The 19,514-nt window shown below is 41.6% G+C and overlaps 1 protein-coding gene across 3 annotated transcripts in view; it reads left to right on the top strand.

The window, feature by feature from the left end:
- Positions 1-14,520: 14,520 nt before the first annotated feature.
- Positions 14,521-19,514, top strand: part of LOC150084652 (ubiquitin thioesterase OTUB1) — a 297,048-nt gene continuing 292,054 nt past the window's right edge. For 2 of the 3 annotated variants that reach the window (XM_090375383.1, XM_090375385.1), the window contains exon 1: positions 14,524-14,595. In XM_090375383.1, coding sequence (XP_090231509.1) covers positions 14,526-14,595 — 70 coding nt within the window. In that variant the 5' untranslated portion in view covers positions 14,524-14,525. Of the gene's footprint in view, positions 14,596-19,514 lie in introns of all 3 variants that reach the window. The other variant, XM_090375384.1, reaches the window with a different exon arrangement.

Here is a 19,514-nt window from a genome sequence, read left to right as displayed (position 1 = left end):
TCTTTTATTGTGTATTGATACATCTGACTACTGATCCTCGGGTGACGTCAGCAATCCTCTGTCGCCCAAGAATACAATATGCAAATTTTTTCCCATCTCTCTCAGCGCCCCTACCGGCAAGAGTTGGAAACTCTTCTTTTCAGTTAATTATTTAAATTGTTCACTAGCCATTTCTGGATTTTTGACTAAAATTCAGTAGAACCATTCACCCCCTGAACTGAAATATTTCATCCCAGCAGAGCAAGATGGTTGAAAATAATGAAAATACTGAAAGTTCACAGGATGAGGTTAGCACGTCTCAGAGAGACGAATCGGAGACTTCTAATTCACTGCTTCTTAGAGTATCTGGCAAATCCTCCTCCAAGAGAAAGAAGTCCAAGGGAAGGTCCAGAGCTTGTCCTCTGCACTCCTCTTGTTCTCCACTTCCTGCACAGATGAATATTTGTATATCACCTTTCATAGACCATAATTACTCAGCTTCCACTTTGGACCAAAGAATCTCTACACCAATAGCTGCCTCCAACCTCGAATCAATGGCAAACTCCACCTCAACCGCAGCCTTACCTGTAGCTCCAAACACTCCTGTAGCTGCTGCTTCTGAGACGCAAAACTCCTCAGGTGCTCACCAAACTCCATCAGCTCTGCCACTTCAAACTGCCCCAGCAGATTTCTTGGCTACAAAACTACCGTCTGCTCTGGACCAAGTGGTCTCATCTGGGATCCCACCATCCAGTATGCTTACCATTCCTGCACCATCTGTTCTGGCTGGCCTCTTTAATGAGGGAGACACCACCTCCTTCCATCAGATCATCTCAGTCTTGCACAGGAACTTGGTGGCACTCCTCAACCAAGACTCCATAAGATTCACCAAAGCCACTGGAAACTATGTCCAGGAGCTTTGGACAAGCCTAGAAACAATCACAATAGCTCTTCTAATCGAGAATGAGAAGCTAAAAGCTGTCAACGAAGAAATCAAGACAAGGTCTACAATATTGGAAAAGGCCTTAGACATTTGCGCTAAGCTTCCGCAGTCTTCACCCGAGCGGGAACTGGGCCTAACCACAGAACCTGAATCATCTACAGTGCCCTCTTATGCCGGTGCTGTACTTAAGAACCTTCAAACCTCTAAACTGGGTGCCTCCATCCAAGGGCATCCAACACAGACCAGTCAACAAAACCCCCAGCATATAAGAAATAGAACCCTGATAAAACATAAGAATATGGTCGTTATCAGACCCATTAACTCCAAAGAATCACATACAAGTGAACAAATCAAGACCAAAATAATGACAGAATTGAAAGATGATCTCAAAACTACGAAAATAAAAGCAATAAGAAAAACTAGAAATACAGGCATAGTGACCGAAACGGAAAATAAAAAATAAGCTAACAAAATTATGACCAATGCAAAAATAATGACAATGGGTCTAAAGGCAGAGGCGCCAAAAAGTTGGGGCCCTCTATCATCATTTTTGACCTCAGTGACAACCTGACCCCGCAGCAACTCACTGAGGAACTATACTGTAGAAACTTGCAGGAGTACTTCCCAGACTTAGAGGCAGATGCCTTAATCACACCTAAATACTCAAAAAAAGTCAAAGGAGGAGGAGGCAAAAACTGGATTGTTCAAATCAACCCAATCGCCTGGAAGGTCCTTAACAATCAAGCAAGGGTCTACATAAACTGGGGCAGCCACCGCTTTCGCGAACATGTGGCTGTGCCTAAATGCTTCAAGTGTTGTAGGTTCGGCCACACCTCACACACTTGTATCCAGACAGTGCCAACGTGCGGCCATTGTGCTGAAAAAGGCCACGAATTTAGCAGCTGTCCTAACAAAGCCAAAGATCCTATTTGTGTGAACTGTAAAAGTTTCAAAATCGACTCAGCACATTCCATCAGAGAGAGAATATGTCCAACATATATAAAAGCCAAGGGTCAGCACCAACAACGGATCGATTATGGGGAGACACCTTAAAAAATTTAACTTCGAAGAGGTAAAAATAATGCAAATTAACGCGCAGCGGCCCGGGCTGTGGTCGGCCAAATCAGAATTCGGCAGAAGAGGACAACACGGATGTAATTATCCTGCAAAAGCCGTACACCCATAAGAACCAGGTCAGAGGCTATCCCTTGACCTACAAAGTCATCCAGGTGGAAGGGGAAACCCCCTGGGCAGCAATAGCTGTAAGAAACCCTGACATCACAGCCACAAAGATAACACAACTTTGCACAGCCTGGGCCGTATGTGCCCACATTATTACAGCGCTTGGAAACTTTTATGTCGTTGCCCTATACTGCCGTCCAGGAGAAGATATTATCATGGCTATAAGATACCTTCAAAGTGTACTAAATACTCTTCCTGGAGGAAGAATTATCGTTGGGGCAGATGTAAACTGCAGGTCTCCCGCGTGGTACAGCACAACACCAGACCGTCGAGGAGCAACAAACGGCCAAAGACTGGAGAACTACCTGGGTAACTCCCCTTTCGGAATCCTCAATCAGCCAAACAACCTCCCCACTTTCAGCAGCACCCTTTGGGAAGCCACCATTGACATTTCTCTTGCTACAAGAAACACAGCCAGCTATATCTCCGACTGGAAGGTCCAAGATGATTGGACGACCTCGGACCACTGAGCCATTACATTCAGGAACACAAAAAACTGTAATAGACAACCAATTTCCAGAATAATGCAACATAGATATGCAATAGAAAAAACAAACTGGGACACGTTCAGGGTTGCCCTGCTGGAAATGGTGGGAAAACAGCAGCAGAAACTCAGGCAAACTCAAAATCCAAACCTTCTTCAAAAAGAGATTACCACCCTATTAACACAAGTCTGCAATGCCACAATTAAAAGGAAAAAACCTTCTCCAGGAGCGGTGCCCTGGTGGAATGAGGAGCTTCGAAGGATGAGAAAGGAGGTACAAGCCAAACGAAAAGCGTTCCAAAGGGCGAGAAGATCTTGGCCTGATGTGGAGGTTGAAGAACTTAAACAAGTATATCGAACAGCAAGAAACGTGTATACGGAAAGAATAAAGAAATCAAAGCAGCAATCCTGGGAGTAACTTGTCTCTTACACGGGAAATTCTGACCCCTGGGGGTGGTGTACAAAATCACCACAACCAAACTCCCCAGGGGGAAGTGAACACCGCTACAGAAACCCCGCAGGGAAACCTAACCACCACCTGGAGGGACTCAGTCTCAAACATCTTAAACAACGTTTTTCCTCCAAACATTAATCCAACAACAACTGAGCAGCATGAGATCTGCAGAGAAAATGAAACCTATTGGACTGGACAAATTGAACTGCAGTTCACACAGGAAGAACTCCTAGCCGCAGCAGCTCTTATCAAAGGGAAAAAATGTTCAGGGCCTGACTTGTTCGAGCCTGAGATTGTGAAGAAGGTTGTGGAGCTTTCCCCGGAGCTATTGCTGCACCTATTCAATCTCTGCCTACACACTAGTACCTTCCCTGATGACTGGAAAGTTGCAAATATGAAACTTATCCTTAAAAATCCGACAAAACCACCACATCTACCAAGTTCGTACAGGCCCATAGCCCTATTGTCCGTATGCAGCAAGCTCCTAGAGCGTCTTCTACATGTACGGATCCAAAGCCACTATGAGAAAGCAAACATAATATCTCCAAACCAATATGGTTTCAGACCAGGGCGTTCCACGGTTGATGCTCTACAGGCACTGCTCACTGAGGCCCGCCAAGCAGACAGTAAATATTTCCTGATGATTACAATTGATTTCGCGGGAGCGTTCGACACCCTTTGGTGGCCGAGCGTCCTCCGCAGACTCAGGCAAGCAAATGTACCGGACAATTTGTTCAATATCATGAAAAGCTACCTCTCAAATAGGGTAATCACAATAAATGCACCTTATCAGAAACTCACAAGACGGATACACCGTGGCTGCCCCCAGGGCTCGGTCCTGGGGCCGACCTTATGGAACATGGTGATGGACGAATTTCTATGCCTTGACCTCGGGGAGGTTCGTTCACAAGCCTTTGCTGATGACCTCATCCTGATGGTGACTGCAAATTCCAGGGCCCAGCTTGAGACCTTGGCAAACCATGCACTCCAAATCCTCCAGTACTGGGCAAAAACACACTGCTTGACCATATCACCATCAAAAACAAACTCTCTGCTTCTTAAAGGAACTCGGTATTACAAAACCACCACAGATTAAAATTGGAAACAAGACCATAAAGTTGTCAGAGCAACTGAAATATCTTGGCATAGTACTAGATAGAAAACTCTCCTTCCAAGCTCATCTCAAATACATCAGAACCAAAGTGAGAAACTATACTGCCATGGTTGCTAGGATATCCCGTCGGGACTGGGGTCTCAGCAAGCGAACCCTCTCATTGTATTACAAGGCTACGACTGCAGTAAACAGACGAATCCTGGATTCCACTCAACGCACGGTCCTGCTCTCCATCTCTCGTGCCTGCTGCACTGTGAGTACTCATGCCCTCCAGGTTCTGGTGGGGGCCCTCCCCCTCGACCTGTAGGTGGTGAGAAATGGAATGTTGTATCATCTGTCTAAGGGCGTGTCTCAGACCTGCTTGGGATTCGAACTGAATCTTACCAACAACCAAAAATTGGAGAAGAGGAGACTTCAAGCACACATGCAGTGGGTGTGGCAGGACCGCTGGACAAATTCAACCAAGGGGGAAATCACCAGGAGATTCATCCCAGATGTTAGCAGAATCTATCCAAAATCCCCATTATGGTTTTCTCCAGGCCTGAATGAGACGTATTTGCTTACTGGCCATGGTTCAATAAAGGCAAAACTGACAACCTTTGGCCTAGAAGAGGACCCAACATGTGCCTGTGGAGGAATTGAGGACTGGGATCACCTCATGCATGAGTGCCCCCTCTACAATGACCTCCGCTGCCAGCTTATCACAAAGCTGACTTATCCACCAAAAGGCAAAGAAAACCACTTACTAGATACTAAGGAAGAGTATCAAGCTCTCACCATCTATGCACAGCAGCTTTTCTTGAGGAGAAGACAACTAATTGCAGCAACATGATAACCCTCTACTAAATGAACCCAGGGACTCTGATGGTACTGGAACCAGGCAGCTAAACTTGACCAGCATCACCATCATTGGTGTGAACTACTATACATTCTCCAAAATGTCACCCACCAAAGATAACTACCAAATAACTACCTTTGAATAGAGACAACCCACAAATTAAGACAATCTAAGAAAGACAAAAGGTTCTTATACTTCTGGACTTGTCTCTCATGGATGTGACCAATAAGACAATCTCCTAGATAAAGACTGACAACGCCACCGGCATGCCATTAGATGTCAACTTCTTTTCTTGGCCAACTAGCATTCCGAACGATGTACCCTAACTTGGTTCACTTTAATACCCCCTCCCCTGGTAGGGAGAGGGAGAGGGAGAAGACGGGTTTCTGTCTCCTCCCCCTCCCTGCTACCCCCTTTTTTTCTCCTGGTGGGGCCAGTCCCCACTGACCTTTCTCGGGTAAGGCAACCCCATATTTCTATCTGTCCCCCCCCTTCCTCAGTCTTCACCCCTACTCTAACTAAATATGCATTTTATTCTATTTTATTTTTATTTTATTATAATAATTATTATTTTTTTATTCATTTATTTTTTTATTTATTTTTTTTATTTATTATTTTTTTATTTATTTTTATTTTTTTTTAAATTTTTTTTATTTATTTATTTTTATATATATATATATATATTTTATTATTATTTTTTTTTAATTTTTTTATTTATTTATTTATTATTTTTTTATTTTATTTTATTTTATTATTATTTTTTTATTTTATTTTATTTTATTTTATTTTATTTTTTTTAGGCCCTTGCCACTGAAATCTTAGGAAATTAGGTGGCAGGGCCTGCCAGAGTAATTACTTTTAATGCGATCCCTCTATGCCTGACCTGCCTCCTCGGGGTTAAGTGTGGGCAACGGGGGGTCCCACTAGGGGCCCAACGGCTCAAAGGTCAGAGGAACAACACAACATGACACTACACAACATAAACATGAACCTTACACTTTTTAAAATCTCTGGCCTTCATAGTGTTCTGTGTTTCACAAACAGAGTACACAACACGGAGATGGGGGAAACCGCTTGGGCCGTTAGACAATGAACACTTTACACTTTACACTAGCGGTCCACTAGCAGTCTGTGGAGTTATCGTCACTGGCACTGGGAGCCGGACAAGGGAAGTGGGAAGAGATCTCTGGCTGGTCGACCCCGGGGTTAGCCTGAGCTTCCCAGGGAGGGCCAAAAAAAAAATAATAAAATAAATAAATAAATAAAAATAAAAAATAATAAAAATAAAAAAAAATAATAATAATAATAAATAAATAAATAAATAATAATAATAATAATAATAATAAATAAATAAAATAAGATAAAAAATGAAGATAAAATAAAAATTAAAAAAAATAATAAATATAAAAAAAATAATAATAATAATAAAAATATAATAAAATTAAGCTAAGCTATACATACGATCTAATAATAATAATAAAAACAAATATATATATATATATATATAATTTTTTTTTTTTTTTTTTTTTGAAATAGGAGAGGGGGTGAGAGATTGAGAAGAAAGAAGGTAAGCAGAAGAAAGAGGGCGAGGTAGGGTGGGCTCCCCCAAAGGGGGAGCCCACCCTACCTCGCCCTCTTTCTTCTGCTTAAGTGACCCACAAAGTCAGGTTGCCTAATAGCATGACCCTGCATTTGATGTCAAATGCCAGTCCCACTCCCACAGGAGTATTTATGTGAGTTCCTACACAAGTAGGAAAATCAGTATTGTCCTACACCTTGAAGAGAAGAGGTGCCAGCAAGTGAGTGGGTCCCACATTGGGCAAGAGCCCAGTGTCAGCAATTTAAGCTTCTTCAGCCAAGGGTTACTTGTAGGCAATGAGCAGTGTAATCTTCTCTTAGGGGATGAGAGGAGGCACATGGATTCATGAAGCTCAAGGATTGCTTGGAGTTCTTGTGTCTACTGTAGAAACGTCCTTTTTTGGGTTGGTGGGTTTGTCAGATAGCTTCCTTTGTGAACGTCGAGAGATTCCTGTTAGGTCAGGATAAAGATCAATATCCTGTTGGTGTTATCTTTGATTCCATTCAGGATATGTGCTGTGAATTGAACATATCCTGAATGGAATCAAAGATAACACCAACAGGATATTAATCTTTATCCTGACCTAACAGATGGGGGGGGGTGCGCTGAACAGTTTGCTGTAGGTGAATTTGACGCATTTCAAATACAGTCTGGGCAAAAGTAGTGAAGGCTTTGTAGTTGGTTTCGTCAATTATGTAGAGATGTTCCTGCCCACTGGGTATATTTCCAGTTCGGAAATCATAAAGAGGGCAATTATACATGATGTGAATCCAGTCTTCATTGTCACCACATGTGCAGAGAGGAGAATCGGTGAGACCCAGGGCATGCAGCTTGGCCTCTCGTTCTTCCTCACTGGTCATGGATCGTTTCCATGACCAGTGAGGAAGAACGAGATGTGAAGGCCTGGTGAGTACCATGGAGGAGGTTTTGGTGCAGTTATCATAACTTGTGGAAGAAATCTTTTAGTTGTTTCACCTTTGGCTGTTTGCTCCCAAGATCTTTGCCAATGCTGGAAGAGCTTAGAGTAAATCCGTTTCATTTCGTTTTTTGGATCATTAGCTAGATTGAGTGTAATATCCAGAATGGTGGTAGGAATTCCTCTCTTTATGCGGTATGCAAGGCCGCGATGAATAACCTCCAGGTCCAGAGGAAGAGTACCTGCTAAGACCTGCAGGGCAGGATTACTGACTGTGTGGCAAGTTCTAGTCACGGTGAGTAGGATATTGCGTTGAATTGAATGTAGCTTTGCTTTATTACGTGCAATGATGGCACGAGGGAACCATACGGCTGCACCATAGCACACAGCTGGTAAGAAGATGGTTTTGTAAAGTAGCATGAGAGTCCTCCTCTTCAAACCCCAGTATGCTCTGCTAATTCTTACGATCATGGCAGTATAACGACGTATTTTGTTGGAGAGGTAATTAAGATGAGGTAAGAATGTTAATCGGGAGTCGAAGGTTACTCCTAGATATTTTAGTTCTGTTTTGAGTTCCAATGTCTGCCCAGAGATTTTAATTTGCGGCGGTCTTCTTATGTCCAAGGATCCTTTGAGGAGGATAGTCTTCGTTTTTTTTCCCCAGAGATGACTAACTTGTGGTTGTTTGCCCAATTTTGGAGGATCGTTAAGGCAGGGGAGGCAATTTGCTCAAGCTGAGTTCTAGAATCAGCTTTGATAAGGAGGAGGACATCATCTGCATAGGCCATGCAGTCCACAGGGCCTAGATCCATAAGAAGAAATTCATTTAGTATCAAGTTCCAGAAGTAGGGGCCCAAGAACTGAGCCCTGTGGACACCCTCTAACAACTGGTCGGGAGGTTTTCTGAAAATTTGTTTGAACGGTTATTAAGCGGTTGAAGAGGTAGTTCTGTAGACAGCGGTAGAGGTTGAGTGGAATATTGAGTTGACGTAATCTCCCGACAATGCTGGGCCACCAGATGGAATCGAAGGCACCAGCAAAGTCAATGGAGATAGCCAGTAGATATTTTTCTGTGGTTGAGTTTGCAGTGTTGAGAAGATTGTTCATAGCGTCTTCTGTGGAGCAACCTGGCTTAAAGCCATACTGCTTTGGAGAGTCTAAGTTGGCTGTCTGGTAGTAGGTGGATAATCTGGATTGAAGCAACTGCTCCATTACCTTTCCCAAGACGGGGAAACCATTATCCAAGTGTTGTTTTGCACAAGAGATGGCAAGTTCCACTGGGATGGAGGTAAAGAGTGATACGACATCGAACGATGCCAACTCTTGGATAATGATGGAACCCTTAGCGGCAGAACTAGACTGACGCCTGATGACATTTCTGCCGCCCTCAGACTGTGCTTAACAGGGGGTGCAATCATGTTTAATGACTCGATCTACCAGCAGATACATGGCAAAGCCATGGGTTCCCCTGTCAGCTCGGTCACAGCAAACATCGTGATGGAGGAGTTAGAGGGACGTGCGTTTACACACGCACCAGATCACATCGCCTTTTGGTGTCGCTATGTAGACGATGTGTTCGTAGTCATCCCTAGAGACTCAGGTCAGCGACTCCTAACCCACCTCAACTCACTATCGCCCTTCATAAAATTCACGATTGAGCTGGAGTCGAACAACTCTATACCATACCTAGATACACTTGTCCGGCGCGAAGACACATGCTTGAAGACGACAGTTTATCATAAGCCTATGTGTGCTGGCCAATTTACCAACTTCCAGTCAGCACACGCACGGGGCCACCTCCTCTCAACTGCCCGAACCTTGCTAACTCGCGCCTGGACACACTCCAGCTCCACAGATGAAAGACGCAAAGAGATCACCAGAGTCAAAGTAGACCTTACGAGGTGTGGCTACCCCATCGACGTCCTTGACAGGTGTGATCTACAAGCACGCGACAATGTGACGACCAACAGCAACGTCAACAGTGACGAGTCATCCACGAGGGCATTCATCGCATACTACCCCAACCTGTCACAGCAGATCGGTAGAATCCTAAGATCTCATGGGATAAAGTGCATCCAACTCCCAGGCAAGAAACTGCGTTCTCTCCTTTCCAACATAAAAACACCTGTCCCCACCCTTCTACAGAGTGGTTTGGTCTATCGCATCTCTTGCCGTGACTGCACGAGCTGCTACTTTGGAGAGACTGGACGTTGACTCGAGAAACGTCTCTTAGAACATAAAAGGGCGATCCGTTTGGCAGATGTAGAACACTCAGCTATCGCCGAGCATGTCTGGACAACCCACAACGACATCGACCCACACCGCGATGTCGTGGTTGTGGACAGGTCCCACCATTACCTGAGGCGTACCTGGTTGGAATCGCTAAATATAAAATGCTCGGACACCGCTTTGAACAGGAACAGTGGTTGTCAAGTTAACCCCATCACAGAGTCAGTAATTCTATCCATAGACAAACGCTGGCCACGTCACCACCATACGTCACAGCCACAAACATCAACAAACAATTAACCACGTGCCTCACGCACCATCCTGGCAGTGCATCTCTATTCCAACTGCCATTCAAGTATTTTATTCCGATGAAGGCTGCCACCCAGCCGAAAGCTGATTTATTTATTGTAGTTTTATCAATGCTCTGTGTAACAAAATAAAAAATAAATTTTCGCATTATGAATCCAGAGCACGTAGGCCTGTTTTATTATAGTCATATTACTGAAGAGTAATATCCCAGTTTGTCTGAAACGTAAAATAATGAACCAATGTATACTCCCCACCATGACTTATGGAAGTGAAACTTGGGCACTTACCAAAATAATGGAAGAGAAGCTGAGAACTACACAGCGAAGAATGGAACGAATTATATTGGGAATCAGACTGTTAGATAAGAAGAGAAACACATGGATTAGGCAGTAAACTGAAGTAAAGGACATTCTTATCAATACTAAAGAACTAAAATGGTCTTGGGCATGACACATAGCTCGAAGACATGATGACAGATGGACTAAGAAAATAACAGAATGGTACCCAAGAGGAGCTAGAAGAAAACCTGGAAGACAAAGGCGGAGATGGATAGATGAAATTCATGAGTTTTTGGATAGTAAATGGATGGCCAGTGCTCAAAACAGAAGGACCTGGAAATTTGCTGGAGAGGCCTTCATCCTGCAATGGATTGAAAATGGTTGATGATCTGTAAAATGTAAAATAACTAGAAAAAAATTTAAAAAAGTGTTCAGGAAATACAAATACTCCCCTGTATACTTCGTATAAATCTTTTTTTTTGTTTTGTTAGTTATTGGCAAATCGGCTTCTGTAGCCATAATGCACCTCCCAAAGTTTTTGCATTTTATTCTGATCCAAGTCAGGGGCGGGATTCGAATCCGCAACCTTTGGGTTGTTAGGCATGCACTTTACCCACCTGGCTAGCCCGGTCGGCCGTATAAATCTACTTACAAAAAATATGGTGCTAACTGATTTGTAAGACGAACTTAAAAAAAACAAAAAAAAACGTGGTTATACTAAACGCGTTTATAAAGGCTGAATATTGTTTTGTTCCCCAGTTTTACGTGCGTTTATAACATACGAAAGTTTTAAACGCATGTATTACAGTCGCAGTCGGTTGACATAAAAACCAAAGTACCTGTTGTTAATTAAACTGTCTCAAATCGAAACTTCAACTAACAACTGTTAATTTAGAGTAGAGAAAGATAAATTTTAAAAAAAGTTGAAATTATTTTGTTCAAGTTAACAAGAAATAATGACCGTAGATGAGTTTTCTGACCAGTTTCTGAAAACAGCCACAAAAATCCGTAAAAATGACCAGATAATTATCATAGTGGAGATTTTCACCAAGATAAAAAGGGTTTTGATACTGTTGTACATGGAAGACTGCTGCACAAATTAGAGCAGTGTGGCACTGGAGGCAAATTGCTGCTATGGATAAAGGGATGGTTGAGTGGCAGAAGACAGAGTGTGGTAATCAATGGACACTGCTCAACGTGGACTAATGATATTAGTGGAGTTCCTTAGGGTTCAGTGTTGGGTCCATTGTTTTCTGTATTTATAAATGATATTGATGATGGTATATCAAGTTTAATGCCCAAGTGTGCACACGATACGAAGGCTGGCAGGGTTGTTAAGGACTCTACTAACGCTATGCTGCTGCAACAGGATCTGGAAAGGTTGAGCAGATGGGCTGAGAGGTGGCAAATGGAGTTTAACATTGAGAAATGTAATGTACTACCTATGGGAAACAGTAACCCCAGAGCAACGTATCAACTCTGCGGGCCACTGACAGTAGTAGAGAATGAAAGGGACCTGGGGGTAATTGTGCAGGTAGATATGAAGTTCTCTGAGCAGTGCAGACGAGCTGCAAGAGTAGCTCATGGTGTATTGTCAATGATATACAGGAATTTTTCTAGCAGGGATAGGGATGTGATTATTCCCTTGTATAAGGCATTGGTCAGGCCACACCTTGAGTACTGTATACAAGTCTGGAGGCCTCATTTCAAGAAGGATGTAGAGCTGCTGGAACGAGTACAGAGAAGGGCAACAAGATTAGTGAATGGAACAAAGGGTTGCTCTTACGAAGAAAGGCTTAAGTTTTGTAAATTACAGAGTCTGGAGACTAGGCATCGGCGAGGTGATCTGGTAGAGGTGTATAAGGCCTTGAATGGTTTGAGCATGCTCAATGCCGATGGGATCCTTCCTGTTGCTCAGAATAATCAACTGAGAGGGCATAAATTCAAATTGAGGAAAGACAGATGTAGGATAGATGTGCGGAAATTTGCCTTTAGCCAGCGGGTATTTGGTTGGTGGAACAGACTTCTATCACTTGTTGTTGAAGTTGATAGCCTAAACAAATTTAGGGCCCAGCTGGACAGGTATTTTGAACGAATGGAGGGGTGAAATGGGAGTGGTGTTTTTTTTTTTTTTTTCTTTTGGATGAAGCTGAATAAGCTTGCTTTCTTGCATCATATGCCTCTAGTAATGCTAATGTTAAGTCTCTGATACAGATATGGAGGCACCTTCAAGGACAACATAGAATTTTAGTGGGCTTTTTTCACTCCCTGGCTGAGTTAGTCGGTCTCAGGCGTAGAGAGCAAGGTTCCCCCATAATCTGGGGGGGGGGATTTCGTCCAGAAAAATCGACCATAGAATACACGCAATTTACAGATACAATACCCATGGGTATATTAATAAAAAATTACTATATAATAGGGTTACCCGTAAATGATTACATTAACCCGTATTCGTGTCTGTAAATTGCGTGTGTTCTCTTGTCGATTTGCCTGTTTTGCTGGAAGAAAAAACCCCAGTTTCTGGGGGAGAAAACCTTGCTATCTACGCATGAGACCGACTAACTCAGCCACGGGGTGAAAAAAGCCCGCTAAAGTTCCTCGCGTCGTCCACGGGATTCGAACCCGGCCCTTTTCCTCCCAGTGTATGGGAGGACGGTGACGATACCACTGTGCTACCCACGCAGACAATACACATGGGTAGTTGAATTAACAGTCTGGGCGACCCTAATAAATATATATATATATATATATATATATATATATATATATAAATTTTTTTTTTTGGTCTCCTGGTTGTCTGCCCTAATGTTGCACAGTGGTATTGTGACCGTCCTCCCTACACCGGTTGGAAAAGGCCCTGGTTCGAATTCCGTCGATGACGCGAGGAACTTTAGTGGGCTTTTTTCGCTCCTTGTCTGAGTTAGTCACTCTCAAGCGTAGACAGCAAGGTTTTTTTGTCCAGCAAAACAGACAAATTGACCATAGAATACACGCAATTATTATTAACTATATGGTGCAAGGAAGCCTGAGGCTTATGCTGCAACAGCCGAAAAAAAAAAAAAAATGGAGAGAGAGAGAGAGAGAGAGAGAGAGAGAGAGAGAGAGAGAGAGAGAGAGACAAGGGAATCACCAAGAAAGAGAAGAATGATGATATCTAGCTCAGACCCCGGATGTGCCAAGCCCATACTCATCACAGATCCCCTTGAGTTAATTAACAGAGAGAGAGAGAGAGGAATCACCAAGAAAGAGAAGAATGCTCAGGACCATGGATGTGCCAAGCCCATACTCACCCAAGAACCCCTGGGGTTAATTAATATACATAAAACACTCGGCACGGCATATGAATTTAAATGTTCGAGTGGTCTAATGTAATAGTTTTTTTTTTTTTTTTTGGTCTCCTCGTTGAAATTGAGCGTGGTGTGTTGCATCTTTATTTCTCTTGTGGTCTGGCAGGGGAGTGCAAATGGAGGGTGCATTAGATGCCCCGCACCAGTGCCCCCGATATAGGGGAGCCCCAATCTAGGGAGCCATCAAAGTGTCAACATAAATAAACGTGGTAGTAGTCGTAATAGTAGTAGTAGTAGTAGTAGTATTAGTAGTAGTAGCGGAATGTGATGCAAGAAAGCAAGTGTATGAGCTTATGCAGCATCAGCCAAAAAAAAAAAAAAAAAAATCACACCATCCCCTCCAAATGCCTGTCCAGTTCCTCCTTAAATTTATTCAACCTATCAACTTCCACAACGACAGATGGAAGTTTGTTCCAGCAATTAACCACCCGCTGGAACAAATATTCTATAACAAGTGGAAGGATCCCATCAGAATTCAGCGTACTCAATCCATTCAAGGCCTTATACACCTCAATCAGATCACCGCGCAGGTGTCTAGTCTCCAGCCACTGCAATTTGCAGAACTTAAGCCTTTCTTGGTAAGAGGATCCTTTAATTTGGTTCCTTAATCCCTTTTGCATCCAGGCCCCCAAGTACCTTTGCACGGCCCTGTGGCCTGGTAGATTTGCGCTGCGTTTATCTGAAAGTGATTCTGTAATTCATTATTATTATTATTATTATTGAATTTTTTTTTTTTTTTTTTTTTTTTGTTCCGTGAATCTATTATACTTTGAAAGCGTCGCTAGGTGTAAATTCCAAAATAAAGAGAACAACATGGCAGACGAGCTTAAGGAAAATAAGCAGAATACTGAAACCAAAGATAAAAGTACGGAATGGGGTCCAGGTATAATAAATTAAAGATTTCTGTCCAGTTGCTCTTTATTTTTTAATTTTTTTATTAATAGAAAAACATTTGTGAACTTTTAAAATGAGGCAGAAACCTAGTTATAGCCTATAGAGTGGTTTAGGATTTGAAGTTAAATTTCGAATGTTATTTTAATATGCATTGTATTGGTCTTGAATTTTGCGATACGGCCACAACTCCATAAAATGATAAATATATTTTATGTAACTCTCCAACATGAATGAAACGAATGTTTACGCCTTGTTTAGAGCCGGGCAAGAAAGAAGGATACTGTAGAACCACATTAATTCCGACTAAATTATGGGAGGGAGGGTCCGAATATTAAATGTTGGTGTTACCAAAAAAAGCTCAATTTTCTGAAAATTGCAACTTGTGGAGACAAGGCACCTGCGAGGTGATCCAATTGAAGTGTATAAGGCTTTGAATGGATTGAGCAAGCTCAATGCTAATTGTATTCTTCCTCTTGCTCAGATTACTCACCTGAGTGGTCATAAATTCAAATTGAGGAAAGACAATTGTAGAATAGATGTGCAGAAATTCGCCTTTAGCCAGCTGGTGGTTGATAGTTGGAACAAACTTGCATCTGTCGTAGTGGGAGTCAGCAACTTAAGTTCAAAGCAGAACTAGACAAACATTTGGAGTGAATGGATGGGTGAAATGGAAAGAGTGTTTTTTTTTTGGTTGATGCTATATGAGCTTGCTTTCTTGCATCATATGCCCAGCTAATGCTAAAAAAACATGATTCATCCTACAGTATCATATTATCTTGGTGTTGTAACAAAAGAATAACAATAAGAAAAAAATAATCTTGGAAATGTTTATATTAAAACAAAGTACTGAGTAAATATATTAGAAAAGATATTATAAGATTTTGTTAACAATTAAATGTGAATAACTCTACATGTAATCAGATTTACATGGCCCAACCCCAATAGATATTGTAATTTTTGGAGAAATTGGAAATCATCTGTTGAGTAAAGGTCCTGGTATATTGTAATTTCATAATTACAATTGTCACTCTTTCTCTTACAGTATTGTTTCCAGTTTATAAGAAACTTCAGACATAATATGCAGAACCTCTGGTGTATCTTTATATGCTCCTAGGGTCCTCTGATCACAGTCTGAGAAACAAAATAGCATTTAAATATTTTTTGAACCCTTTGTCAGAATAAGATTTAATAACTGTAACAAGGGAACTTCTCTCTTCATGCAATTTATTTATTTTTATTCAGTTTTTTTCGTTGTTTCTTCCTTCATCTATACATTTTTGCCTCAAAGTTCTTTGTTTCACCTTTTAGTTGCATTCTTTAATCCCCAAAATAAATACCGATTTTGGTATGGTTGCCCAACACAGTTTGACAGTCTTCACATCTAAATTGATCATCATCATATAATAGTTTATTTTATTGTTAGGTAAAAGAAAATAATGGTTAGAGAAAATAATGGAGTCACTGGAATTCTCTGTTCAAGGCAAAACAATAGAGTCACATTTTTGAAAAAGTAATGCAAGACCAACTAGATAGGAATGCAGTTTACTGCAGTTGCAGCATGGATTAATTTATTAAGGGACAATCTGTTAAGGGGGGAAACTATTTATTAATGGGCAATCTCTGACCAATCTGATTTTATGTTGAAGCAAATAAACCATCTCTGTCTCTTCAACATAAGCAGTTAACCTTGCAGTATGCTTTTAAATTTGAGGTCCCTTCCTGACAGCCCTATGCTGGCATCAATTTTTGAGCCATGATGGGAAAATCTCTACAATACCTGTGACTGCCAACTCACATTTTGGTATCTGAATCTGAGGGCCGTTAAGTGAAATAAACATTACACTAGACAACAATCACAAAGGCAATTCCTTCTACCCTGGTATGTTCATCTTTTAACTTCTTCAAGATCTGGAAAAACAATGCTGCCCCACCAGCTGCTTACCAGCAACTCTTGGCATCACATCGAGTGGAGTATTCTGACTTCCTGACGGTGTACATGGGTAGCTTGAAATCAGAATCATATGTGGGATCAGCATTATCTTCCCATACAAATCAGTATTCAACAAGATTCCACAAGAAAATAGCATATACAGTGGGCCTCGACGATGACATTGACATCCAATATACCTTCCACACGATCGTTTATTTTAAGGACTGATGATATTTGTCGGTACTGATGGCTTTCCGATATAGCAGGAACGATACATGGGCAAAAATTTTCAGACACGTGGTGCACAGAACATCACTTGCACGATTGTTCTTAACCAATTAGTGTCTTTTTTATTGTTCAATGTGTGGCGTGCAGAACATTACTCTTTTTTTTTTTTAGGAGCGTTGCTCCGGGGATATGCGGTGGTCATTCCCTGACTTTTCCGCATCCTCCGTATTTGGTGGTCACGGGCTCGAACCCCGGGCTAATCAAGAAGCGTGTGTTACGCACTGCTGCTCCTGTCCACCTGGCTATGGAGGTGCCAAGAGAGAACATTGCTCGTACGATTGTTTCAGATCTATGACGATCCATCATAGATCTGAAATTTAAAGCTTCATCAACCAGTTGTAGTGCTGTGCACTTTTAAGTGAAGACTTTAAAGCCAGCAGAGGCTGGTTTGGGCACTCCAAAAAGTGTTGAAAGGCATGGGTAGCCATCCAGTGCTGATAAAAAAGCAGCTGAGACCTTTAAAATTGAATTCCAAGAGTTTGTTGATCAGGAGGGTATCTTCCCCAGCAGGTTTTTAACATTGACGAAACCAGCCTCTTCTCGAAGTGAATGCCCAGGAGAATGTACATCACCAAGGATGAGGCTAGGTTTCCTGGGCATAAGGTTACCTAGGTAACCTAGGTTACCTATGAAAGATAGGCTCACTCTCCTGTTTGGTGCCAATGCCTCTTGAGATTTTAAGCTGAAGCCTTTGCTTGTGTATCACACTAGCACCCCCAGAGTATTTAAACAACAAAAGGTCAACAAAGGCATGCTGTGAGTGTTTCGGCACAGTAATAAGAAGGCATGGGTTACAAGATATGTCTTCAATGAATGGGAGCTTGAAGTTTTCTGTCCTATAGTGAAGAGTTATCTTGAGAAAAATAAGCTTCCTGTGAAGGCGCTGCTCCTGCTGGATAAAATGCCAGGCCATGATGATCCGAACCTTGTTCAATCTCTTGAGGCACAATTTGAACTTTATTCAAGTCAAAGTTTTGCCACCCAACACCACTCCTCATCTTCAACCAATGACCAGCAAGTGATTGCGAACTTCAAGGAAATCTACATCACGAGAATGTTCACAAGTTGCTTTGCAGCGACCTCTGGTGAAAATTCTGTCACCCTCAAATATTTTTGGAGGTCGAAGTTCAACATGCTGGATTGTGTGAGGCTGATTGTAAGTTTTTGGAATGATGTTTCCAAAAACTTACAATCCTTTCACCAGGTGCTTAAATGCAGCCTTGAAAAATATCTGGTCTTTAATTATCCATAACATTGATGGATTTGAAGATGATGGTGCTTTGACAAATGATATTGTTGTTACTCTTGGTAAATCAATGGGTCTGGAGGTTGGCGAAGAGGACCTTATTGGCACTCACAAGCATAGCTAACAGCAGAGGAGCTACAAGAGTTGAAGAAAATTACAGAGAGTGACACTGGAGAGAAAGAAAAAGACACCCAAAGACACCAAAAAGTGTCAGCTGAAGAGTTGAAGACTGTCATTTCTTGTTGGGAGTGTTTAAGAGAAGTGGTAAAAAAACCTAGCGACATTGAAAACACTGAACTCGTGCAGGAAGCTACAAAAAAGTCGTAAAAAACAGTCCATTTTGGACAGTTTCTTTGCCAGTAGCAACAAAAGACTGAAAAGACACTTGATATAATCCCACCACTACACCACCATTGATTTCATCAACACCGCACTTCAAGTCTAAGATAAATGCTAATTTATTGTTTGTTTTTTATTTTAAGATGTTTTATGATTATTTATTAAATAATCTTTATAAAACACAAATTTTTAATGTAAAAATGATATATAACATGTAAGATATGTTATATGTTATATATAACATGTAAAAATGATATATAACATCTATTTTTTGTGTTGTTGGGGAACGAATTACAGGAAATCAATGTATTATTGGTTTCAACTTACAATATTTTCAACATACAATGGGTTTTGTGGAAAAAATTACCATCGGATGTTGGGGCCCCCACTGTATACCACAGAGTTGCATGCAATAGTATCCTTGATCACATCAAAGATAGTATTTACCAAAAGTATATGATATGTACCGATTCAAGCATGTTACAGGCTTTATTATCTGTAAGGTAAAATCCTTATCCAGGCCTGTTCCGGATTTGGTAAATGCTTTTTTTTCTTTCATTGAATCAGAATTTGACATTCGCTTCTACTGGATCCCAAGCCACATTGGGATCAGGAAATGAATTAGCCGATACTGCTGCCAAATTAGCCATTCCCCTGGATAACCATTGCCTGTTGGTTCCCTATACATACTACAGGCAAAAGAATATGCACAAAATTATATTCCCAGTGGCCGGGTTCTTAGCATGGACTGGCTGGTGACAAACTATATCAGATTTAGCCTATAATCAAGTTATGGCAGTCCAATCTGCACAGGGTCTGAAGAGGGGAAGTTCTTGCTCAGCTCTACATACATCACAGTCATATAACACTCCTTTTTTGTGAGGGCGGATGACCTACCTATGCGTGAGAAGTGTGAAATTATTTAATCCCTTTATCATATTATTATTATTAGATATATAGTGCAAGGGAGCCTGAGGGCTTATGCTGCACCAGTGGAAAAAAAAAAAAAAAATTCCGAGTTACCCTGAGAGAGAGAGAGAGAGAGAGAGAGAGAGAGAGAGAGAGAGAGAGAGTCAAAAGTAGACGGGAATCACCAAAAGAATGA

The sequence above is a fragment of the Mastigoproctus giganteus genome, chromosome 6, assembly GCF_048544385.1.
Source record: "Mastigoproctus giganteus isolate SK-2022 chromosome 6, ASM4854438v1, whole genome shotgun sequence".
Taxonomy (NCBI): Eukaryota; Metazoa; Arthropoda; class Arachnida; order Uropygi; family Thelyphonidae; genus Mastigoproctus; species Mastigoproctus giganteus.
Note: the sequence above shows the minus strand (reverse complement) of the source record. Positions and strands in the feature narration are given on the sequence as shown.